A 26,856-nucleotide genomic window follows, 5' to 3' on the forward strand; every position below is an offset into this window, starting at 1 on the left:
AGCGTTGGAACTTAACCACTTAGCCGTGGGGCCCGCCCCTATGTTATGTATTTTGTTGCTACAATTGTTCTAGCTGTAACCATTGGAAGCTCTTTCAGATTGGCTCCAGTGTCCCTTTGACATGCCTCTATCCTTCTGTTTTCTGTGTTCCTTACTTTCTGACATTGCAGGATGCTCCAGGCTCATCTTGTATTTTCCTTGCCACAGCCCTAGAATGAGCCATTCCTCCAAGGAGTGCTGATTCCTTTTATTGGTATTAATAGTATTAAAAATCAGAATCTGAGTGCTGAGTCCCTGTGCCCTGTTTACTTGACTCTTCAGTTCCTATGCAGAATGCCTGGTAAGTCTGAACCTGGCTATTTGGATGAGTGGTGAAGGGGTTTCAGCATCACATGTTGTATCGTAGTACTTGGTAGTATCTATGTGTGTTCACTCCGTCTTCTGCTGTGGAGTCATAAGAAGTAGCAATGTAAAAGCACTTCTAAGTGTTTAATATAGAAAAGTTAAGTTAGAAAGCTTTAGAAGGAATGTATGCTTGTTTTAGGGGCAGGCAAGTAGGAAAACATCATTAGATTTTTCTGTTTTTTTCTGAGCCTCAGAAAAAATGAGCTCTTTGGATGCAAGAAGAAAGGGTGTCATCAGGAAACCTGCCACAGACAAAGGGGTATATTTGAGAACTTCCGCTAACGGGAATTGCAGACTTCCTAGAGCCTGTTTCTCTCCCTCATCATCGTCATCATCATTGATATTGTCATCAATAATATTGTAGTATTTTGCCATACTGCTGTTATTCCAGCTTTACCTCTCTTTTCCCATAATGCTGGCTTTTTTTTTTTTTTTTAAATCGTATAAGTCACCTACAGGTGATTGTAGACTGTCAGGGCAGGTGAAGGTTGAGAGAGAGTGGAGTTCCTTTCCAATTGCTTTGGCTGGAGGTTGGGTGTTAGTAATGGAAATTGGAGCTTTTAAATGTATTTCTGCCTTGAAACTTTATTAAACATGTTAGAAAATGAATGGAGTTGGATCTAAGAAAGAGTTTATTGCTGAATTCTCTTCCAAAACCTGATTTGAAATAGCGGTTGCAGCTCTAAGAAAAGGTTTTAGTCAGAACAGCAGAATTTGTCCTTGTCACAACAGTTTGAAGGAAGAGCCAGTGATATTCACAAGGTTTTCTGAATTTCCAAATATCTTTTTTTTTTAAATTTTTTTTTCTGCTTTTTCTCCCCAAATCCCCCCAGTACATAGTTGCACATTTTAGTTGTGGGTCCTTCTAGTTGTGGCATGTGGGGTGCCGCCTCAGCATGCCCTGATGAGTGGTGCCATGTCGGCTCCCAGGATCCGAACCAGCAAAATCCTGGGCCGGCAAAACCCTGGGCCACCAAAGAGGAGTGTGCAAACTTAACCATTCGGCCACGGGGCCGGCCCCGTGAATTTCCCAATTTCTTATCTTTTAAAAATTCTATGGTTCAGGGCCAGCCTGGTGGCGCAGCGGTTAAGTTCGCACGTTCTGCTTCTCGGAGGCCCGGGGTTTGCCGGTTCGGATCCCGGGTGTGGACTTGGCACCGCTTGGCACACCATGCTGTGGTAGGCTCCCCACGTATAAAGTAGAGGAAGATGGGCACGATGTTAGCTCAGGGCCAGGCTTCCTCAGCAAAAAAGAGGAGGACTGGCAGTAGTTAGCTCAGGGCTAATCTTCCTCAAAAAAAAAAAAAAATTCTATGGTTCAGCCTTTGTCCTCCTCCTTATATTTAGCTTATTTATTTTATTTATACTTAGATTTTAGGATTGGCACCCACTGGGCACCAAAGTTTTTACATAACAAACCTGAGTCTCTCTTTTTTCCCCCCATTTAGTTATTTTACTTTATAAATTTCTCAAAATACAAAGAACATAAAGAATAAAAATACATTATAGATGAGAGAAGTCACCTATGTTTTTCTTCTAATCAGTTTGAAGAAGCTCTTTGCGTATTAGGAAGATAGTTTCATATTTTTCAATATGTGTATATTTTCAAGTGTGCCTATTTTCAAATTTTCTTTTACCATTTTTATGAATCTATATGCAGTTTTTTGCACTGTTGAAATTTTCATCTTATTTTGTACATTTTCAATAAAAACAGATAATATTGTCAGTCACATTTGGCATGTTACCATGTTAACCTAGTAAGTAACTAAAAATTATTAACCATATTATTGTAAATATACCTGAAACATTCTATATGCACATTTATTTTACTGAGAACAGTGTTTTCTGGATGGCTCAGAATTGTGATTCTGAATATCAGCTTTTATTCATTGTTGTATTACAGTGTTGCCCTCAGAATCTTTTCACATAAATAATGTTTAAGCAAACTGCCTTCTTTTTAGTTATTGGGACGAGTGACTTAGTTGTTCTCTCTTAATTGTTATTAGGTGCTACCACTAATAGTCTGTTCTGCTTGGAATCCAGAAAACTAAGCTTATTAGAATTATTTGTAAAATAAAATAATCTCTTGAGTATTGAATTGCATGTGGCCTTTCTGACAATTATTTTGACGCTTCAGAGAATCATTTTCCTTTAGGCTGTGTTCCCAAGAGGTGAAGTTACTGGAAATCTGGCTTCCAAAGAAATGGAGTATCTATTACTTCCTTACAGAATGAGAAAAGGGGAGTTATTTGAACAACATGATAAGACTGAAGAGTATTTTATGCAAGGGAATTATAAGTAACTGAACTATGAAAGATACCATATTTTAACATGAATATTTGCTTGGGTGGGAGTATGAGATTTAAAGCCAAGTGTGATACCAGCAAAAAATAGCATTTATTCCAGAACGGCATACTGCTGTAGTGTTCTGCAGTTTGTTGTTCTAGTTTCTTGTTGAGCATTGCTCTGAAAAATCGTTGAAGGCTTCAAGATCGTATTTTGATATTTTGGCTCACGTTTGGTCTATTCTGGGGATGTAGCCCTTGACTTGGTAAACCAGTCCTCCCTCCTCCCTTCCTTCTTCCATGTTGGGAGAGTAGGTACAAAAGAATATGAAGTTATGCTAATCCAATAAGTAACTGATTATAGTGGCTTTTTGTTGGGCTGCTTTAACAGCATAAAGTTGCCAATTTAAGTCCTTTTTTGAGTAGAGAGATGCTTTTATCTATCTTTTCCAATACAGGATGGCATATTTGATAAGGTGTGGGTCCTGATATAAACAGAAAAGTTAGAGATTGGGTAAAGAGAAGAAAGATGTTAGAATTTATTCTTAATAGTCTCTATTTTCTCTGGAGTAAGAAAGTCATTTGCTTAAAATGAGAGGATGTAAAAAGAGTATAGGGCTTCAGGAAATAAGTAAATATTTGGGTCCTTTACTATGGGGAATGGGGAAGTAGGTATAAAGAAGAATTGCCGGGTAGTTATTGGTCTAGTTGAGAATTTAAAAAAAAAAAACTTTCAATTAAAAATATTTGATACTGGTCAGGATGATTTAAAAAACATAGCAGTAGCCTAAAAGCAAAGGCAAGTGGTTTGATTGGTATAAAATTAATCATTGTTTGGAAGAGTGTTTACAGAAGAAAGGGATTAGGAATTTAGAGCAGAGCTCTTCAGCTAGTGTACCATGATCACCTCAGCGCTCAAGGAGTCAAGGGAGGGCCCTCAGTGGCTGGAGCCCCAGGGCTGGCATCTTGTAGTGAGCTGCCTTATCTACTTAGGGTAGATATCCCAACAAATGTAATATTCTAGGTGTATCATGACAGGAAAATATTTGGGAAGCACTGATTCATACAGCTGGTGAGAGCAGTTCTGAGATGTTTTACTGAGATTTGCTGGTTAGTCAAAATGTAAAAGTCAGGAGAGGATTAATAAATAGGGAGAAAGGCTTCCCGGGCTTTGTCTTCTCAGAGTTTCTCTTCTCAGACTTTGTTAGCTGTTTTCTAGGTTTTTTTGTTTTTGTGTTTTTCTTGCTGCATTCTATTAGATACCCTCCAGTGCTTTTAGCTGTTTGTTCTCTATATTCACAACTTCACTTTTATGAAAGTAATTTATTGACTCTAGTGATTTTTATCTTCCTCCAAGAAGATAATGCTAAAATCTGTATTTTTTAGATCTGATATAGGCATATTTCCATCTGGTTGTCTTACTATTATTTCAAAATCAAGTTATCCAGAACTGAATGACAGTGACTTACATTTCTTCCAGATAGCCAATCAAGAGGCCTCAGAATTGTCATTGGCTTTTCATTTCCTGTTTCCGTATCTTAGTTCTTTGTCTTAAATGACTCTCACGTTTGCCTGCCCTGCCTCAGACTTCACTTCACCCTTCACCTCTAAAACCGCCTTTTGCCCCTGTCGCTGCAAGACTTTCTCCCTGGTCTCTGGCTTTCCCTCCAGCCTACTCCTGCCAGAAGCTCCTCAGTTAAATCTTTCTAAATTGTGTTAAGCAGAGGCATCACTTCTTGATGATTTGACTGCATCTTATTCTCTCCCATTAAGAAAACAAACACCAAAAACCCACATTCTAAACATTGTTTAGATACTGCTATTTCTTGCCATGTTTCAGCATTGTTTGAAATGAAGGGTTTTCTCTGCCTGCCATCACCTTGTGCATCCTTCATAGTTTGACTTGGATGTCACCTTTTCTGTGAAGCCTTCACCAGAGATATCAGTTGCTTTCTCCTTTGTGTTCCTATAGAGTGCTTTTATTTATATCATTTTTTATAGCATTCTATATTTTGGTTAGTTATTTTCTTTCTGTTGTAGTAAGTTATGAGCTTCTTGAAGGATAGGACCCTATATCTTATTTAAATCTCTGCCCACAGATCCAGCGTACGAAGTAGTTATTCTGTAATTATTTGAATAACTGGTCATGTACCAAATTAGTCAAAATTTTTCATCTTGACTTTTGTAGCCCACCATAATTTGATTCCATCCTACCATTTTTGAATATTGTTTCCTGCTTCTCACGAGGATATGCTCACTGCTTCAGTGAGGATGTTCTCTTTGAAGAGTCTTGTGTAAGCCCTAATAATTTTTATTTTTGTATTTTTGATTTTGATTTCTTCTTACTTCTTTAGCCTCATTCAACATATGTGACTGCTCATTCATAAGAAAAGGATCATCATTTTAAGTTATTGGCAACAATTAGTTAAAAATGTTAAATGTCCTCCTGTCAAGATTTAAAATTTTATTTGGCACTATGGTTTAATTTCTACATTTAGCTCTTACAGATTGTTAAATTTTGATAAGGTATTAGGCATGTTAAAACAGATGTCTTTCCACATATAAAAATATTAATCCTGGGGCCGGCCTGGTGGCACAGCAGTTAAGTTTGCACGTTCCACTTCTCAGCGGCCCGGGGTTCGCCGGTTCGGATCCTGGGTGCAGACATGGCACCGCTTGGCAAAAGCCGTGCTGTGGTAGGTGTCCCACGTATAAAATAGAGGAAGATGGGCATAGATGTTAGCTCAGGGCCAGGCTTCCTCAGCAAAAAGAGGAGGATTGGCAGTAGTTAGCTCAGGGCAAATCTTCCTCAAAAAAAAAAAAAATTAATATTCTTTAAGTTGGCTTCTGTCACTTTAAAAAAGAGAGAACTCTCAATTCACCAAGTTCCAATTTCCAAGGAAACCTGGAGGCCCCTTGAAGTTCAGTTTTAGAAACTAGAAATTTAAATAACAGTAATGTCTAAGAGTAGTTTCTAGATTTGAAGCTTTGAAAGTTGGCAGATTGATTACTTGAAATATCAAGAACAAAAGATTGTAGAGGTTTGTTTTCCTTGCACATTTTTTTTAAACTTCTAATTGACACTTTTTCAGTTAACCCAACGATAATTATTACTGTACTTTTGATGATGAATGATTTGATGATAAATGATTACTTTCCAAGCATTAAAATTTCTTTATAGAGGTAAGTCAGAAACAACATGCCTAGAACCTTAGACTAGTATCAGTAACTGAAAAGCATAATCAACTCTCAGATTTGACATCTCCATTCAGATTTGTCAGTGATCAGGTGCTGTCAGTTTCTGCCTAATTCTCTCATTAAACTGTCCAGGATTGGTGGTCATTTCTAATCACTAAGGATGAATTTTATGCCTAGTCAATGTTTCTGTAAAAATCATACTATCATATATTTAATTTATTTAATAGCCTGCTATTAACAAAGTTGCATCCTGATCCAGTGGAAAAATAAAATATATTCTGTTCTCATTATTTTTTATTCCTTTAAAAAATCCTGTATCTTGATTTCAAAAGTAGCAAATGATTGTTTTATAAAAAATTTAAACCATACAGAAACTTGTAACACAAAAGGTGAGGGCTCCCAGCCCAGTGATGTAAATCTTCACCCTACAATTTCAATCCCAAATTAAGCGTATATTTTTCTGTATTTTCCCCATGCATATATAAATATAAGTTGTTTTACAAAAAAGGACCATATTTATAACAGACTTATTTGCAACCTGCTTTTAAAAAAATGATCTTTCTATATCAGTTTGTACAAAACCTACCTCATTTTTAAAGGCTGCTTCGCAGTTTATGGATAGACCCTAGTTTTTTCTTGGTTGTAAAAATTAAAGCTTGGTAAAAAAGGGGAAAAAAACCACTTGAGTTCATATTTTCCCTTTTACTTCTGCCCTCCTCACTTGTACATGTACCTCTGTACAGTTGTTACTATTTTAGTTAAATGTTGATTATTTGAAAGTTCCAGTGAACAAAATGATGAGAAACTAAATGCAAACAATATAAATTTGAATTAATCTTGAGATTTATATATTCAGACTATTCAAAAAACTACAGTGTTTTCAAAGGCCTAACATGTCCATGGTGATGGTATTTATGTTTTATATTAAAAAAAAAATGACTTTCTTCCAATTTGTAACAGAGCCAGTTTGGAGTCTTTGCTCATCCAGAAATGAGGTGTGTCTCCTCTTGTGAGGATTGTCTTTTATGTTGTACAGTTTTGCAGTTTTTTGCGTATAGGTCTTTTTTGGTCGATTCTTTTAGATTTTCCTGATAGAATATATTTTATGTAATAGATAATTAGCAGTTTCCTTATAGCTCTTATTTCGTGTTGCAATGTAAATTCCAGAGTCCAGGCTTCCATGCCAGAAATGTTAGACGTTTGTGTGGTGTACCGTATGATTTGTAGTGCTACCTTCCTAACTAGTTGAAACTGATTACCCAGTACTCTGTAGGCTTGCCAGAATAGGTACACCCTTCGTTTTGCTACTGGCCAAGATAAAACATAATCGTGGCTAGACAGTAAACTGTGTATAATATATTGAACTCCACCCAGTTTATCCTGATAGGAGACCTAAATAGATATTAGACGTGTTTTTCTTTCATGACTAATACTTAGGAATTTTAGGATACTTTAGACAAGACAAACAAGAAAATCATTAAGTTCATTGAGTAATAGAAACCTGTTATTGAAGAGATATTTATCTTTTTCCAAAAGTAGAATTAAGCTGAAACATCCAGCTCCCCAAACTCCAATACTCCATAGTAGAGGAGAGTCTGTGGAATTATTTGCTATCATAGGTTTTATGCCAAAGAAACTTAGTCCTTTATTTCTATCCTTTAAGGTTCCGTAGGAAGAGGTGATTTTATGCCCTTCTTTGACTCTAAGGATTTCATTTATTTCTTGGTATTAAGGGAAGGTCTTAAACATTATATACCTTATGTATGTAACTGTGCCTCTAGAAAAGGAATTAATAATAACAGCCATTATGCCAATTACTCTGCTAAGTAGGTACGCTCATTAAACCCTCAAAGGAATTTTATAAGGTAGATAGCATTATTACCCCACTTTTGTAGACAAGAAACAGAGAGTTTAAGTAATCTCAAGGTTATGTAGCTGGTCGGGGCAGAGTCAAGACTTGAACCCAGATCGTTTTAGTACACAAATAGATGGCACCTTTGCTTGACTGTTTACTCCTTTTTGTCAGTGATCCCATTTAAACGTGGAAAATCACCTTTCCTGTTTATCACTTGGTATCCTTTGAACATGTCATTTTCCATAATGTTTTCCCATAGTTCTTAGATTTGCTATAGCTTTTTTGGTTATTATTGAAATGTCTTCATTTTCTCTAGCTTCCTAGAATATTTTGAAAATATTTTATGACTTCTAATCTTGAAATCTTCCTCTTTGTGGTTTGGTCTATCAGCTAGGTCCTCACCCTAAGTCATTTGAGGTCAAGTTTGTACTTAGGCGGGGACAAGGACTCTTCACAGAATAAGCTTTAGCTGAGATAGTCAACCCATGGGAAAGTCTCTAAATGTAAACATGGTGCTATCTATGCTTCTCAGGTCCCCTCTACCCTTTCAGAGGAGATAGTGATCCCAGGCAGACCTCTCAAGGCAGCGTTCAGAGTCTGACAGTTCTAACCTCCGTTGTACTATACCTTCATTCTTTTTAATACCATAAACAATAATATCCAGAGCAACATGGAATGGAAGATGTTTCTGAATCTCCTCACATGGGTATCCCATGTCCACTTCCTCTCAAGTCATTGTCTCAAGTCATTGTGTCTATGATGTCTGTTTAGGTTAAGGAGTAGAGTGAACATCTTTGGATTTAGGTCTCTTAATCCGATCTTTACTCTCCATGTAAATCATTATTAATGCATTGACTTTTAAATGCAACCATAAAACTGACCGTGTGACTCTAGGAAATAATAGGACACTCCCCATACTATCAGCATAGAGCCATCCACTGAGACTCCTTGTCCTTCCTCCTCTCTACCCAGAGGGTATTAAGCTTTTACTTTGATTCTAAGAAAGGTAAGAAGAAATTATGAGCTGTGTTAGAACACATCCACAGTGTTCTGGAGGACTATGGATGACAGAGAATCTTTAAAGGTGAAGAGAACTAGAATGCTGATTTCCTGTTTTATAATTGAAAAAGTTTGCTAGTATTTTTTCAGAAAATTCTCAATTTTTTAAATTTAAATCTTTTTTTTTTTTTGATATTGCCGCCTGAGCTAATATCTGTTGCCAATCTTTTTTTTTTCTATCTTCTTCTCCCCAAAGCTCCCCAGTACATAGTTGTATATTCTAATTGCAGGTCCTTCTAGTTGTGCTGTGTGGAACACTGCCTCACCATGGCTTGGTGAGTGGTGGTAGGTCCACGCCCAGGATCTGAACCAGCGAAAATCTAGGCCGCCAAAGCGGAGTGCATGAACTTTACCACTTGGCCATGGGTCTGACCCCAGCATTTGCTAGTATTTTGGGGTCACATTAAATTTCCCATTGATTTTTGCTTAATTGGCATAATAATAGTTGTTTTCATATAGGTCCTGTGTGTCTCTTGTTAAATTTGATACTTTGTATTAAATCTTTTCACCCCTATTGTGAGTGGTATATTTTTGTTATTCTGTAATATTTTCTAACTAGCTGTTGTTTGTTTAAAGGAAAGTCGTTGACCTTGGAGTATTGTTGTGGTATATGTATGTATAAGCATACATATAACTGGACTGTCTTAACTGTTTCCAGCAGTTTTCTTGTCGATCTCATCTGCTGATGTTATCTGCAAATAATGATGAAAACCTCCTTCTGTTTAATATTTATGTCCCTTCTCTTGTTTGAATGACTTAACTGTCCTTTCCGGAACAATGATATAGCGATGAAAACCCTTTTGTCTTCTTGATTTTAATGAGAATGCCTATAGTGTTTCACCATTAACCATCTGTTTTGTTTTGTTCTTCTAAATTTTGCAGGCCAGAGAAAACATGTCTGTAAGCTGAATCCAGCCAGTTCTCTGGTTTGAAGATTTTTTTTTTAACTTTGGACCTGGATACCCTCAAAGACATGATACGTGATCTCTGTAGACTTTCTGGAAGATGCAGTCACTTTCCTATTTGATACTTATTGTGAATCAAGAAGCAGCATGTAGATCAGGTTACCAGTTTTATAGAGGAAAAAATCTGTTGATTCTCTACTGTTCTCTTTTGTCATCAGTTTCTCTATTTTAAGGGCTTGTGGGACCCCCAAATATAAGATAAATGTCTTCTATGGTTCTAGAGCTCCTGTAACTGAAAACTGGGCCATGGTAAATGTTCAAGAAGTCTTAGACATTATTATTACATAATTTCGTTATTACTATTATTCTCATTCTTCATATTCTACTCTCTTTCCTATGTTAGTGATTGGCATCATCATATTCTTAGTTACCCAAGCCAGAAATACAGCAGTTTTTCTTTTTTCCATTCATTCTTTTACTGATTAATGGGATTAAAATTATGCATTGGTGCCTTCTGTGTGCCAGTCAACTCTTTTAGTTCCTAGAGATCAGGCAGTGAATAGGGCAGACCAGGTTCCTGCTTTCTTGAAACTTGCAGTCTAGTGAGGAGATTTGTACAATATACAATAAATAGGCTAAGGAGATAATTTCACTTGCTGGCAAGTCAAGTACTTTACAAAAATCAGGATGTGATACTGAGTGATGGGGGAAAGAAGTTGGTTCTTTACATGGAGCATGTGTTATTCCAGGTCCTCTGAGAAACAGAGGCCCCAACAGGATTAAATGTGCAAGGATTTTTTTTTTTTGGTGGTAAAACATACATAGTATAAAATTTACTCTTCTAACCATTTTTTGGTGTACAGTTTGGCGTTAAATACGTGCACATTGTTGTGCAGCCATCACCACCATCCATGTCCAGAACTTTTTCATCTTCCCCAGCTGAAACTCTGGACCCATTTAACACTAATTCCCATTCTCCCCTCCTTCTAGCCTCAAAGCAACTGCTATTCCACTTTCTGTCTCTATAAATTTGACTATTCTGGGTACCTCATATAAGTGGAATCATGCAGTATTTGTCCTTTTGTGACTGGCTTATTTCACTTAGCATAATGTCATCAAGGTTTATTCATGTTGTAGCATGTGTCAGAACTTTATTCCTTATTTTTTTTTAAGATTTTATTTTTGTTCAGAGCAGTTTTAGGTTTACAACAAAATTGGGGGAGAACTAGAGAGATTTTTCATACACACACTCCCTTCCCCCACACATGCGTAGCCTTCCCCATTATCAACATCAGTCACCAGAATGGTACATTTTTTTTACCAAGGATGACCCCAAATTGACCCATCATAATCATTCGGGCATTGGCCAGGAGCAGCCTGTGGGAAGTGTGACTTTGGGCAAATGTAGTGGTGGATTTCAGAGCACAGCAGCTGGGACTCTCCATCAGGTAAGCTCTCTAGTTGGAAGTCTGCAAGTCACATTCTCATGGCTGCTACAGAGCAATTAGAGAAGATCTCTCCCAAGAGGTGACATTTAAGCCAAGAACTGAATAGTGAGCAGAAGCTAGTTAGCATTTCAAAAATCTTTGGGAAAAGCATTGTAGGCATGGAGAACATGAAGTGCAGAGGCCCTGAGGCAGAGAAAGCTTGCCAGGTTCAGGGAACAGGAAGAAGACTAATTTGGCTGCAATCCAGGGACCAAAGAGGTGAGGTGGTAAGAGATGTAGATAGACATGAGATCATAAAGGGTCTTGTAAGAGTTAGATTTTACTTTTGAGATATTTGGGAACCACTGGGAAATTTTGAGCAGAGGTATAATATCTGATTTATATTCTTAGGGTATACCTAAATTACTGTATGAATTGTTGGTAGAAATAAGAAAACCAGTTAGGAGTCTGTTGGAATAGTACAGGCAAAAGATTATGATAATTTGGACTAGGATGGTAACCATGGATATTGCCTCTCCAAAGGTTATCAAAATCATGGTAGTTCGTTCCTTATCTCTGGATTTTGTGCTTTCCTTGTTCCAGTTCCTAATCCCATATTGTCTATCCTTGTATTTTCTCATCTTTAGCAGTGGCCTCTTAACTGTTTTTTTCTGCCTCCTGTTTTGGCCCACTTCAGTTCATTTTTCACAGATATTACCAGATGATCCAACTAAATTGCAGCCGTAATGATATAACTTTATAGTTAACGATTTTTTCAAGGTGTGCCCATTGTCTTACATTTTAGAATAGCCTGCCTCTTTTGCTTCATCTTCACCTGCACTGTTATCCCTGTTCTGACTCTTATTTATCCTTCAAATTATAAATTCCTTCCTGAAATCTTCCATCGTCACTATCCCTAGTATCCAGGTTAAGTATCCTTGTAGCGTCTTCCTTTTGGTGCCTTGTAATCTGTTTTAGTCTGTCTTCTCAATCTGTGAATTCTCCGAGGATGAGGACTGTGAGGCTGTTTTGTGATTTTGCTCTTAGAATGTTGGTTTGCTGATCAGTGTCTTATGCAGTCTCTGATACGCACCATAGTAGACCTGCTGGAACTGTTGATTCAGCAAGTACAGTTTTTAGTGTTTTTTTTTTTTTTTTTTTTTTTGTCCTGCAAGTCCCTTACACTATCCTGTTTTTTTCTGTGCTCTAATAACATTGTATCTATACTTGCCTCTTTAGAACTTTTAGTGAATTATCTGTAATTATTTGTTTATTTCATCTTGATTCCCTTGGTCAACAAGAATTCAAATGTCTTTTGATAATAGCTAACAGTCTTTCTCCTGAACTTTATTGTCTATTCGGGGTAGGTTGTCTGATCATTGGTCTTTTTTTCATGTTTTTATTTTACATCTAGCATCCTAAAAGAAATTGAGTTTAAGTCATGGCAGTTTCACAGTAGTTATTCTGAATATAACTTCTTTCTTTCTACTGGGTATCAATCTGTAAGTTAATTATTTGCTAGTAAGTTTATCAAGGTGCCCTCCCTCCTTTTCATAATTGAGTATATTAGGGGCTGGCCCCGTGGCCGAGTGGTTAAGTTCGCGCACTTCGCAGCAGGCGGCCCAGTGTTTCGTTAGTTCGAATCCTGGGTGCGGACATGGCACTGCTCATCAGACCACGCTGAGGCAGCGTCCCACATGCCACAACTAGAAGAACCCACAACGAAGAATACACAACTATGTACCGGGGAGCTTTGGGGAGAAAAAGGAAAAAATAAAATCTTAAAAAAAAAAAAAAAAAAAAAAAAAATAATAATTGAGTATATTATTAGATTGTGTGCTCCTACTACATATAAGAGCAGAAATTTCTCTTTAAGAAATTGAATTTATTTTGGGCACTTTGCTAATGTAGTTATAAGCCCAGAATAATGCTTACTGGGGGGAGCTATCTTCCTTGCTAATGAAATTTCGACTATTCAGAATATGTAACAAAGCATATTGTCCATACTGTCTGGCTATAAGTGGTAGTTACAAAGCACTTAGGTAGTAGGGGAGAATATTCTGTCTGTTAAGGTACTTGATTTAATCTTCTTATAAGAATTTAAACATAAAATAAATATCAGTGAAAGAACTAAAAGTTTAAAACATGCCCGAAGTAATATCCCTATGGTACAAATATTAATTTTTCCACTTAATTAAATGAAAAATTAAATGAAAAGATATAAACAGTGGACATATTTCTAGTTTATTTTCTGACCATCTAAAAACTAATAGAAAAATGCAAAATTATCTTATTGATTTCTTTTAAAATCTTGTTCCTTTAGAGTTCTGTGAAATTAATCATCAAAGTTTTATTTAAACTTAAGTACTTATATTTATCATTGGTGGTGAAGATTCATACCAATAATAATGACTTTCTAAACCGTATTACAGTTCAGAAGTAGAGTTCCTCAAAGTTGTTTCGTGATCTTAATGTTTTTACCCCACTTATGCTCACATAAGCTTAATTTATAGTGTAAATTGCCAAATCCTAACCCTAATTTTTAGTTTTGAAAGTTAGCATTTTTTGCTGTTGTGTTCCTTTCATGCAAAGTTTACTCCTAGCGATGTATCCTATGCTAATATCAGTAGTAATTGGTGTGCTACTGTTGTGACATAGCAATAAAATGATTGGATCAAACCAGTACAAAGAGTGACTAGTACTCTGATTTTGGTTTTGAAACAATGTATAATAGCAAACTGTTCATAATGTGACCAAGGAGATAGACAGCTCTAGTACATCCTTGCCTCTTTTGTAAATGAGATCAGCCAATAATTTTTACAGAAATGAAAGATTAGATTATGATTTTACCAAATAGCAAATGGTTCAGAAGATTCTTTGTTGATCCTTTATGTTAGTTTTACTGCTTTTTTAGTTAAAAAATGTAGTACTGGTATTTATTTCTTTTTTATGAACTTACTCTACTTCTTGTTCTCAGTTCAAAATAGAGCATGAATTTTGACTTCCATGGTGGGAACATCTCAGGTAATATGGGATGTTAATTTTGCACTTAATGACTGCATGATGTGATAACTCAGTTACTGGTATACAGACACCACACACCACATACCATGTCTCCCACTTCCTCCCTCCCCCTCTTCGATTGGACAGACAAAATTCACCAAAAACCAGAGCGGAGTTAACCATAAAGAGTTCATTGTTTTGGGGCATAAACTGATGGAAAAGAAATTGAGTTTAGTAAATTATACTGTGAATCACTTCTTTGTAAATTCACTTATCTGTCCTTTTGGCAAGTTTTACTGCCTCTCAGGATCTCCATTACCAAGACCCAGAGGGTGACTTAGTAATTAAGGATGAGTGTAAATTTTTTTTCTTCAGCATGTAAAGACTGTTTTCCTTAGAGATCCAACTCAGCACAACTCCTGGGAGATGTGGACTTCTGGAAGAACTCCAGATCTTTCCAAATGACATGCCTCTTTTGATGCTGATCAGAAGAGGAGTCTGTAGTTATCTGATGCCCAGAAATCCTGATACTTTCCCTCTTGACTTTTGGCAACAGCTTTATTGAGATATAATTCACATTACATATAATTCTCCCTTTTTAAGTATACAATTCAGTGGTCTTTAGAATATTCACAGAATTGAACACCATCACCGCAATCAATTTTAAAACATTTTCAGTTCACCAAAAATAAACCCTATTCTCTTTGGCCATCACAACTCATTCCTCCTATTATCCCCAGCCCTAGGCAATTGCTGATCTACTTTCTCTCTCTGTAGAGTTGCCTAATCTGAACATTTCTTATAAAAGGAGTCATACAGTATGTAGTCTTTTGTGACTGGTTTCTTTGACTTAGCATAGTATTTTTGAGGTTCTTATTTTGTAGCATGAATGAGTACTTCGTTTCTTTTGGTAACTGAGTTATATATAATCCATTGTATGGATTTATTTATTGATCAGTTGGACGTTTGTGTTGTTTACACTTTTTGGCTTTTATGACTGAATATTTTATGTGAATATTTGTGTATAAGTTTTTGTGTGGATGTATGTTTTCGTTTCTCTTGGATGTATACTTAGGAGTGGAATTGCTGGATCAGATGGTTACTCTGTTTAATCTTTTGAAGAACTGCCAAACTGCTTTCCAAAGTGGCTACACCAGTTGACATTCCCACCCTCAATGTATGAGGGTTCCAATTTCTTTACAGTATGAGGGTTCCAATTTCTTTACATCCTTGCCAACACTTTTTATTACCTGTATTTTTTATTATAGCCATCCTGCTGGCCTCCCCCATCTTGAATCTTGAATCGTGTATACCTGTACCTTATTGCTATGACTTATATTTTCTTGCATTTAGTTATGGTGATCCTTGTCTGAATGACTGCCTCTTGTAATTTGCTCACTGATGTGCCCATGTGTTCACCCATCTCTGTATTCTTCTTTTACTACTGATCCTGCTGAACTCCAGACAGGGCTTGATGGCTGATCTCTGATACAGCACCTCCTGCCCTTATAAATAAGAATAATAGATGATAGAGGTTTTGATAGCTCTGTATAGAAATCGGCTGTTTAATTCACTGTTATCTATTCTGATAATAGTTATATACTAAAATAAAAGAGACCTGTGACGGTGTACATTCCTGTAACTGTCATTTGTGGAGAAGGAAAAAACTTGCTACTAAGTATCTTTTTTCTTCTCCCTTTAAAAGGAAGTGGTTTAAAAGTGCATGTTAAGTACACAACTAATTTATGGTGTTAAAAGTTAGAATAGTGGTTACAACTCTTGGTGGGTAGAGTGACTGGGAGGAGATTCTAAGGTGCTGTTTATCTTAACGTTTCTTGATCTTGGAACTAGTTACATAAATGTGTTCACTTTGTGAGAATTCATCAAGCTATAAACTTAGAATATGTGTGTCTGTGTTATACTTCAATGAAAAAATATTTTTTAAAGTCTTTTTTTTTTTAAGATTTTATTTTTCCTTTTTCTCTCCAAAGCCTCCTGGTATGTAGTTGCGTATTTTTAGTTGTGGGTCCTTCTAGTTGTGCTATGTGGGATGCCACCTCAGCATGGCTTGATGAGCAGTGCCCTGTCCGTGCCCAGGATCCAAACCGCTGAAACCCTGGGCTGCCGAAGCGGAGCACACGAACTTAACCACTTGGCCATGAGGCCAGCCCCCATTATTAACTTTCTTGTATGTACATTGCATTGATGTAGATGCTTTAATTTCAAGTCTCCTTTTTCAGCAGCTCATAATTTCAGAGGTTGAATGATTTAGATACATTTAGATTAGCCATAGGAAGTTTGATTTTATGTTCTGATGTACTGCTTTAACTCAGTGATCTTCAGCAACTCATAGTGTTGTTGGCTTGAGCCTTCCTGTATGTATCAAAAACTTTCTGAAATGCAGTAGTTGTGCCTGCTGTCATATCAGTGAGTTTGAATTCTCATTAGAGAATAGAGTGGTATGAAGGAAAGAGCCATGGGAAAGAGAAGCCGTATTCATGCTAATCCATTATCTGTAGTAGCCTTTCTAATATAGTAACTATCTAGATGTGCAGAAAATATTTAATATAATTACCGCTTTAAAATGTGATATACCAGGATGAAACATTGTTGACTGATCAGTCTTTTGAATTCTAATCCTTTAATCTATTTCTACTGTAATAGGTTTTGAAGAAATTGTTTGATTTTGACCAAATATGTTATGTTCCTGAAGATAGGAAGATATACAGTAAGATCAGCTTTTGGTTACTAGAAGTTTTCAAGTAGGCTTATGTTCTGTCATCTTTACTATTTTTCTAGAAATTGGATATATGGGTAGATGTATCAGAGAAAAATGTTTTCTAAGAACAGTAAAATGACTCGCTTTATATCTTGATGAGGAAAAGGCAGCTCTGGCCTATTACAGGAATGTTCTCAGTGGAATCTGAGACCTCTTCAATTAAATAGTGTAATAAAACACATTAACCATCTTTTTAATATCTAATTGTGTCTTCTAGGCCTTCCTTAAAGTTTCCCATGTCTCAATGGACTCCTGAATATAAGAAGCTCTATACCTTAGAAGTGGATATGAAGAGTGAGATTCCTGCTGATGCGCCCAAGACACAGGAGAGTCTGAAAGGGATCCTCTTGCATCCAGAGCCCATTGGGGCAGCCAAAAATTTTCCTGCAGGAGTTGAGATGATTAATAGTAAAGTGGGGAATGACTTCTCTCATTTGTGTGATGATTCTCAAAAACAAGAAAAGGACATGAATGGTAACCAACAAGAGCAAGAAAAAAGTGTTGTTGTGAGAAAAAAACGCAAAAGCCAGCAGGCTGGCCCTTCATACACGCAAAATTGTGTTAAAGAGAACCAGGGAATATTAGGATTGAGGCAACACCTAGAAACACCAAGTGATGAAGATAATGATTCGTCTTTTAGTGATTGTCTTTCTTCTCCTTCATCTAGTCTGCATTTTGGAGATTCTGATACGGTGACTTCGGAGGAGGATAAGGAAGTCTCTGTAAGACATTCCCAGGCAACTTTGAGTGCTAAAGGTAGGACTCACAGTGCACGGTCCCAAAAGTGGCCTCGGCCTGAGACAGAATCTGTGTCAGGATTGTTAATGAAAAGACCCTGTTTTCATAGCAGTCCATTAAGGAGACTTCCATGTAGAAAGAGGTTTGTAAAGAATAATTCCTCACAGAGGACACAGAAACAAAAGGAGAGGATATTAATGCAGAGGAAAAAACGAGAAGTGTTAGCCCGAAGAAAATATGCCTTGCTCCCCAGTTCTAGTAGTTCCAGTGAGAACGACCTCAGCAGTGAATCCTCTTCCAGCTCCTCCACTGAAGGAGAAGAAGATTTGTTTGTTTCTGCCAGCGAAAACCACCCAAACAATCCCGCTGTTCCCTCAGGTAAAAATGTTTCTTAAGTTGAGTAAAACAAGGAAGCTATTGCATTGTGTTTGTGCTTGTTTTCGTCTATATTTTAGTGATTTCATTGTATTTAGAAGGAATATGAGACTCTTATTAGCTTTTATTTTTAAGCTGTATAAATAACAAACTGTAGTATTAAACCATGACTCCAATTCTGAAATAGAAATTTTAAAATTTTCTAAAATCTTAAATAGAAAATTTTAAAATTTCTGTTTTTTGATAAAAATAAAGCAAGCAGTTTTTTTTTAAAGAAAAAACAATTTTCACTGTTTAATATATATTAGATTATATTTTATGAGTTGTTGATTTATGGTAGTTTTTTTTCCTGTAGTGTTTCTTTAGTATGTTTAACTTTTATGAATACTTTTTCAGATAGCTGTGTGATGGATTTCTTTCACATTCAACCACAGTAAGAACAATTCTAGTCATTAAAAAGACTACTTAATATTATTTTTCCTTTATGTACTCTGTTCTTATTGTTTACTGTTACCTTGTCATGTTCTTTATAACTGAAAAATAATTTTAAGTATTTGAGAGGTAACTCATATTCTGATACTGGAACACAAACTTTTAGTCCTAACAGTGCTCAGTAGAGCATATGACTAATCAGTTAATAGTGAATTGATAGAGTGTTAGCTTTAGTGCACTCTCCTCCCTCACAGTAGATGTTATATTTAACTAGAATAAGTTTATGGACAGTCTCTGAAGAATAAGTATGTTTCATATATGCCATTTTTACAGTTTGTTGTAATTTAAAGGAAGTTGATGAAGTGAGCATTGAGGAGTAAAGTCTGAACTGAGGGAAAAGATAAATGTCTTGTGAAAGTATAAGGAAATGGGGAATAGGGAGAGCTTTTTAGAAGGCTAAGATCATGGTTTCTGATACTGACACAAAGCTTTCCCAGTCTATGCCTGATGGCCTGCCTGGTAAGGGCAGAGCCTGCTAGGCTGCTGTGCAGATATGCCATTTCCCTCTCTTCTCTTCTTCTATATGGGTCCCTTCTTTTTTCAAGACTCTTTTTCCTCTTCCTTTTCTGTTTTTCTCTCCTTTCCAGAACCTGGAACATGTAACTTTGTTCTTAATTTTAGTCTTAGCCATGTTCACTTAGTTTTTTTTAACCTACTCAAATATTTGTTTTAAAAAAAGCTCACTGAGAGCACCTACAGCTGGGAGGAGGTTACAGCAACCATTCTCTGAGGTCTCTTGAGAATGAGGGAGATGAGAAGAGGAATTGTCTTGCTTCATAGTCATATTTCACATTTTCCTCGGGTGGTTAGAATGCGAAGACATTAGTTTTGAGAGAGGGAGCCGCAGAGCCCAGTTTCTGCTTGAAATTAGGGAGGCAAGATGGTTGGTGAGGTGAAGCAGAAGTTCCAAGGAGCTGATATTTGTAGGAGGCATGAGAATAGAGTAAATGTAAGTCAGTATCAGTGTCTGTTTCTAGGAAGAAAGGAATTCTTATGTTCTCAAGTATTTAAGATAAATGCAACCTCTGTAATTCATTTTTAAATCTTGTTTAATACTTATTGTAGCATGTGGTTTTTTACTATCTGGGAAGAATTACGTTATTTCAATTACATTATTTTCAGACATTATCCTTTAATATTTGTCTCTGGAAACACAAATCCAAAAGTTGAAACCAAGTATTCTTGGTGTTTTCTTGATTCTAGACCAGTGTTTTGCTTTAAACTAGTTGTGGGTTTTTGTTTTTTGTTTTTTTTTTTAATGATGCTTTAATAATAACATTCACATGGTGTGGAATTTTAAAAGTACCAAAAAGTGTAAAATAACAAATAAATGTTTACTTCGTCTCTTGGATCCCAGTCTTATTACCCAGAAGTAATCAGCAGTTTCTTATTCCTTCAAAAAACATGAAACCATATGTAAGGATAAATAAACAGTGTGGGGTTTTTAAATATCAGTATGTATAGTTATCTCTTTTTTGTGTGTGTGAAGAAGATTGACCCTGAGCTAACATTTGTACCAACCTTCCCCTGTTTTATGTGGGATGCTGCCACAGCATCGCTTAACGAGTGTGCTGTGTCTGTGCCTAGGATCTGAACCTGTGAACCCCAGGCTGCCAAAGTGGAGTGAGTGAACTTAACCACTACGCCACCAGGCTGGCCTCATAGTTATCTCTCTTTTTTTTTTTTTTTTTTTTTGAGGAAGATTAGCCCTGAGCTAACATCTGCCACCAATCCTCCTCTTTTTGCTAACGAAGCCTGGCCCTGAGCTAACATCCATGCCCATCTTCCTCTACTTTATATGTGGGACACCTGTCACAGCCTGGCTTGACAAGCGGTGCATAGGTCCGTACCCAGGATCAGAACTGGCGAACCCCAGGCCGCCGAAGTGAAACATGCAAACTTACCTGCTGCACCACCGGGCTGGCCCCAATTATCTCATTTTTAAAAACAGTTGCATAGTATTCCCTTTGTATGAAGATTCCGTAATTTATTTAACCAGCTTTTGTTGATGAATGTTGGCTGCATTGAACAGCTTTGTACAAACATTTTTGCACATCTGTGCAAGTGTATCTTGAGGAATACTTTCTATAAAAGTATATATCAGAGGATATATACATTTAAAAATTCGCTAGCTATTGTTACCAGAATGTCCTGCAAGGAGTTTGTATCAAGTTCCTTTACCACCCAACAGTGGATGATGTCATTATGATAATAAAAATACCTAGCATTTGTTGGATATTTACTCTGTGCTGGTAATGCACTAAGTGTTTTATACGTCCTAATGAAGTGGATTCTGTTATCACCCTCATGTTACAGATGAAACATCTGGAAAACCATTTTAGAATGATGTATATTCAGAATAGTTAAACTGAATTATTGATGAGACCTAGCTCTGTTACCAGGAAATATCAGCTCTCAAAAAATTGGCTTCCTTAGGTTCTTAAGAGAGAGTTTCTTCTAGATATATTTTTAATGCTGGCTTTCTGACTCCAAGTCCATTACATTTTACTGTTAGGAATTGGGAGAGGGTTGGAATATCTCAAATTTTAATTAGATTTATATACTAAACTTTAATAATATGATTTGTATGCATGGGTATTAGTTACTCTGGAGCTACTGGGACAACTTTTCATACACTGTCCATCAACACTTATTGGCTATTGCCGTAGTGAACTGACAGAATGTTTTACATGTTAAGTATTGTTATATCGTCAAACTCACTAAGGCACAACAGTTGTAGATAATTAACTGGTTTTACCAAATCACCTAAGAATGAGTTATTTAAGTCAGTACTTTACATTGTATAACAAACAGTTCATTTGTTGGAATTAGTAGATTTCTAGGAAGTCCCTGTTTTCTTCTTGCTTCATCATTAATTGTCTTTTAGATTTATTAGGGCTCTCTATTCAAGCCTGGAAAGCCAAGATGGTATGTCATTTGGGTTGTTAGACATTGAGTTATTCCCAGTTAGCAATCAGGTTGAGAATTTGTACATCCTGTTTTGTTCCTGATAATATTTGCAAAACACTTAAGATATTTTAAAATAACCTAATAGAAGCTAAGTTTGAGAGTAGATGTTGATTTTAGTGACATATTTCTGTGATCTCTTCAGTGAGCCTTATCTGAACTGCTGCTTACGTTTTTATTTTTCAGTGCTGAAGGCTTGGGTTTTCTAATTAAGTGTGAATATGGTGTTAGTGCTGTCGAGTCTATTCTGACTTCTAGTGACCCTGTGTACAGCAGAACAGAACCCTTCCCAGTCTTTTTTCTGCCATCCTCTCACCTCCTGGTGCTGTATCAGACAATGCTCTGCTGCTATTCATAGGGTTTTCATGGCCAATGTTGTTGTGAGTGGGTGGCTAGGTCCTCCTCCTTAGTCTAGAAGCTCTGCTAAAACCTATCCACCATGGGTGACCTTCAGGTATTTGAAATACTGGTGGCATAGCTTTTCAGCATCACAGCAACATGTAGCCACCACAGTATGACAACCGACACTGGGTAGTCTGGTTCCCTGACCAGGAAACGAACCCAGGCTGCAGCACTGAGAATGCTGAATCTTAACCACTAGACCACAGGCTGGCCAGTTGTGGATATGAGGACCTTCTTATTTATTAACTTTTTAATTAGTTAAGTATTTGTAGATCATATGTCCTCCAGACTTGAAGGAAATGTAAATACCATATATGCTCCCAAGTAAGAGAGCCTGAATATGCCAGTCCCATTTTCCTATTGAGGAGAAAAAAAGTTTTGGTTATTTTGAAGTATACACTTTTAGGGCTGTAGTTAAAATAGTCAGATGTCTTATAACTAAATTACTTATTTATTTGCATATATAAAATATTGAGTAAATGTTAACTTAGAAATATTGCCTATTAGTACTCATATTTCCTGATAATAGTTTTATTCACCCAGGCATCTTAGACATCAGTAACTTGACATTGCTGGAACCATTTTTTTTTTTTTTTAAGGCAGTCTGACTTTTGCTTCTCCAAAGACAAATCTTTTTTTTTTTTTTCTTTTTACTGAGGAAGAGTCACCTTGAGCTAACATCCACTGCCAATCTTCCTTCTTTTGTATATGAGCTGCCACCACAGCATGACCAATGACAGATGAGTGGTGTAGGTCCCTGCCTGGGAACCAAGCCCAGGCTGCCGAAGCAGAGCGTGCTGAACTTAACCACTAGGCCACTAGGGCTGGCCCTAGAACCATTTTTTAAGTCATCCAACACAGTTTTCAAGAGCATATCATCCTCGTTTACTTTGTGTGAGATATAGTACTTACTGACTCCAGGAGTGATGCTGTCACTAGAGATTTTATCCCAAAATATAGATACCATTTTACCTTATATTAGGACTGGGAAAATCCCTATTTCCCAGTTTGGTTTTTTTAATCCAATAGCTGTATATTTTTGTTTATAGCTTTAAAAATATATATATCCAACATATGTATATTCATATTTTCAAAGTACACTCCATACTGTACTGACTTAACTGTTTCAAAGCTTTGCTTAAGAAGATAAACCTTGGAATTGTAAAGTCCTAATACTAGGAATTTTATCTAAATCTGTGAATGTATCATTCATAGAGGATTTTTTGTTTTTTTTTATAATGGAAATTTTCACACGCAAAAATAGAGGTATACAATGAACTCTCACGTATTCATAATTTAGCTTCAGTTTTCAACGTTCTGCCAATCACCTCTCACTTTTTTCAAGAGAGAGAATTCAGAACAATTTCTAGACATGATACCATTTAGTTCATTTTTATATACTACGTATTTCCTGCAAACTGGTAGTTAGATAGCTAGAAGCTTGATTACATTCAGGTTCAGTTCAGCAACTCTTTTTCAGTGGTGCTGTGTTCTTTCTGTTGCATTACATGTTAAAATTGATCGATGGTTCAGATGACATCATCCTGATCCTTCTACTATAAAGTTCCCCAATCAACATTTCACGTAATATTTTTAGCAGCTTTGGTGATTTTACCTAGATCCATTATTTCATTAGAGGTTGCAAAATGTTGACTTTCTAATTCTATTGTTCTGCTTAGATTTGTTAACTGAGATTCTTCTTTAAGGAAGAATTCTTCCTTCATCAACTGGTTGGTTACTCTGAAATACAGTCAATACAGGAAAGGTAGGATGAATGCTTGATTCTTTGTCTTCGTTTACCACTTTTCAGAATAAATTGGTACTCTAGCAATATCCAAAGAGGTTTTTCATTTTCAAGTATTGTTATGAATTTGTGGGGTTTAGCATAGTTGATGTGTTGCAATCTTTTTTATTATTTTTGATGCTCAAATAGTTTCATCTTTGGCCAGTGGGAGCATCCAAGTTGGATGTGTGTACTTTTGCTACCACCCCAGTAGTCTTTGATAACTTCCTTACTCTCCGATATAACAGGATGGTCCAGAGTCATCCATTACATTCCCTGCCCTAAACCTGGAAACAATCATTTCTTTACTCCTGATGTCCTTTGATTGAGAAGTGATATTTAGAGGCTATAAACTGGAAATTAAGGTATTCATTGCTCTGTTGGGTTATCAGTGCTTTTTGGTTGTTTTAATGGACAAAATTAGGAATGTAAAGATTTTAGAAAGGGATCAATCATTAATTTTTTTTTTTTGAGATTGGCACCTGGGCTAACAACTGTTGCCAGTCTTTTTTTTTCTGCTTTATCTCCCCAAACTCCTCCTGTACACAGTTGTATATCTTAGTTGCAGGTCCTTCCAGTTGTGGGATGTGGGACGCCGCCTCAACGTGGCCTGACGAGCAGTGCCATGTCCGCGCCCAGGATTCGAACCCTGAGCCGCCGCAGCGGAGTGCGCAAACTTAACCACTCGGCCACGGAGCCAGCCCCAATCATTAATTTTTTTTTTTTATTAATGTTATGGTAGATTACAACCTTGTGAGATTTCAGTTGTACATTTTTGTTAGTCATGTTGTGGGTACACCACTTCCCCCTTTGTGCCCTCCCCCCACCCCCCCTTTTCCCTGGTAACCACCGATCTGATCTCCTTATCAATATACTTACTTCCACCTATGAGTGGAGTCATATAGAGTTCGTCTTTCTCTGACTGGCTTATTTCGCTTAACATAATACCCTCGAGGTCCATCCACGTTGTTGTGAATGGGCCAATTTTGTCTTTTTTTATGGCTGAGTAGTATTCCATTGTGTATATATACCACATCTTCTTTATCCAATCATCAGTTTCTGGACATGTAGGCTGGTTCCACGTCTTGGCTATTGTAAATAATGCTGCGATGAACATAGGGGTGCAACGGACTCTTGAGATTTCTGATATCAGGTTCTTAGGATAGATACCCAGTAATGGGATGGCTGGGTCATAGGGTATTTCTATTTTTAACTTTTTGAGAAATCTCCATACTGTTTTCCATAGTGGCTGTACCAGTTTGCATTCCCACCAACAGTGTATGAGGGTTCCTTTTTCTCCACAACCTCTCCAACATTTGTCGCTCTTGGTTTTGGATGTTTTTGCCAATCTAACAGGTGTAAGGTGATATCTTAGTGTAGTTTTGATTTGCATTTCCCTGATGATTAGCAATGATGAACATCTTTTCATGTGTCTATTGGCCATATTCATATCTTCTTTTGAGAAATGTCTGTTCATGTCCTCTGCCCATTTTTTGATCGGGTTGTTTGTTTTTTTGTTGTTAAGCAGTGTGAGTTCTTTGTATATTATGGAGATTAACCCTTTGTCGGAGAAGTGGCTTGTAAATATTTTTTCCCAATTAGTGAGCTGTTTTTTTGTTTCAATCCTGTTTTCCCTTGCCTTGAAGAAGCTCTTTAGTCTGATGAAGTCCCATTTGTTTATTCTTTCTATTGTTTCCCTCAACTGAGGAGTTACAGTGTCCGAAAAGATTCTTTTGAAACTGATGTCAAAGAGTGTACTGCCTATATTCTCTTCCAAAAGACTTATTGTCTCAGGCCTAATCTTTAGGTCTTTGATCCATTTTGAGTTTATTTTGGTGTGTGGTGAAAAAGAATGGTCAATTTTCATCTTTTGCATGTGGCTGTCCAGTTTTCCCAGCACTGTTTGTTGAAGAGACTTTCTTTTCTCCATTGTAGGCCCCCTGCTCCTTTGTCGAAGATTAGCTGTCCATAGATGTGTGGTTTTATCTCTGGGCTTTCAATTCTGTTCCATTGATCTGTGGACCTGTTTTTGTACCAGTACCATGCTGTTTTGATCACTGTAGCTTTGTAGTATGTTTTGAAATCAGGGATTGTGATTCCGCCGGCTTTGTTTTTCTTGCTCAGGATTGCTTTAGCAATTCGCGGTCTTTTGTTGCCCCATATGAATTTTAGGATTGTTTGTTCAATTTCTGTGAAGAATGTTCTTGGGATTCTGCCAATCATTAATTTTTATGAATATTTCCATGGAAAGTTTAGGGTTAGGGTTTTTATGTAAGCTTGTGTTTTATATTTGGATCTTTACTCTTACATTGAAAATCTTGATTCTTTTTTTTTTTTTTTTCTGCTTTGTCTTCCCAAATCCCCCCTGTACATAGTTGTATATCTTAGTTGCAAGTCCTGCTAGTTGTGGGATGTGGGACGCTGCCTCAACGTGGCCTGACGAGCAGTGCCATGTCCGTGCCCAGGATCCAAACCCTGGGCTGCCGCAGTGGAGTGCGCAAACCTAACCACTTGGCCGCGGAGCCGGCCCCGAAAATCTTGATTCTTAACAATAACTTTTTTGCTTTATCCTATATATACTATAAATACATACACGTAAATGAACATTCATAAATGAATGTAAATGAAATTATTTACAATTCTTACAACAATAATTCTAATGAGTATAATGTAGTATTTTTTGTGTGTGGTTCCTTTTTGCCCTTGGCCAGTTTTATTTGTGGTTATGCCACTAATTTAATATGCATTTAGCTTCATTTGTTTTATAGTTGTTGTAAGATTTTTTTTTAAAGTGCTTTGTTAAAAATTTTAATTTTGCTTTTTAATTATGTAAAACATTTACCTGGTTTCAAAGTCAAAACTTTTAAACAAGATATATATTCAGCGAGGTCTAGTTTTCCACCTCCGCCCCCTCTTCCTATCTTTCTCTCCCCTATAGATAACCATTTTATTAGTTTTTTGTTTTTATTTGTTATTCCATTTTTTTCTCTTCAAAAATATAAGCAAATATGTATATATATTCTTATTCTTCCCCTTCTCATACTCAAAAAGTGTCTTGCTTTTTTCACTTAATAATATATATAATTGTTAGGGTATAGAGATACTATAGAGGAATAAAAGTGTGTATATGAGATACAAAGCATATAATACATACACTTTTATTCATCTATTCATTTTTTTCAT

At 36.6% G+C, this 26,856-nt stretch overlaps 1 protein-coding gene across 12 annotated transcripts in view; it reads left to right on the plus strand.

Annotated features, from left to right (window-relative positions):
* RNF111 (ring finger protein 111) overlaps positions 1 to 26,856 on the plus strand; it is an 84,127-nt gene that overhangs the window by 19,129 nt on the left and 38,142 nt on the right. For 10 of the 12 annotated variants that reach the window (XM_046654001.1, XM_046653993.1, XM_046654002.1 and 7 more), the window contains one exon: positions 17,134 to 18,032. In XM_046654001.1, coding sequence (XP_046509957.1) covers positions 17,153 to 18,032 — 880 coding nt within the window. In that variant the 5' untranslated portion in view covers positions 17,134 to 17,152. Of the gene's footprint in view, positions 1 to 273; positions 341 to 17,133; positions 18,033 to 26,856 lie in introns of those variants that run through there. The other 2 variants (XM_046653996.1, XM_046654004.1) reach the window with 2 other exon arrangements.

The sequence above is a fragment of the Equus quagga genome, chromosome 2 (assembly GCF_021613505.1).
Source record: "Equus quagga isolate Etosha38 chromosome 2, UCLA_HA_Equagga_1.0, whole genome shotgun sequence".
Classification (NCBI taxonomy): domain Eukaryota; kingdom Metazoa; phylum Chordata; class Mammalia; order Perissodactyla; family Equidae; genus Equus; species Equus quagga.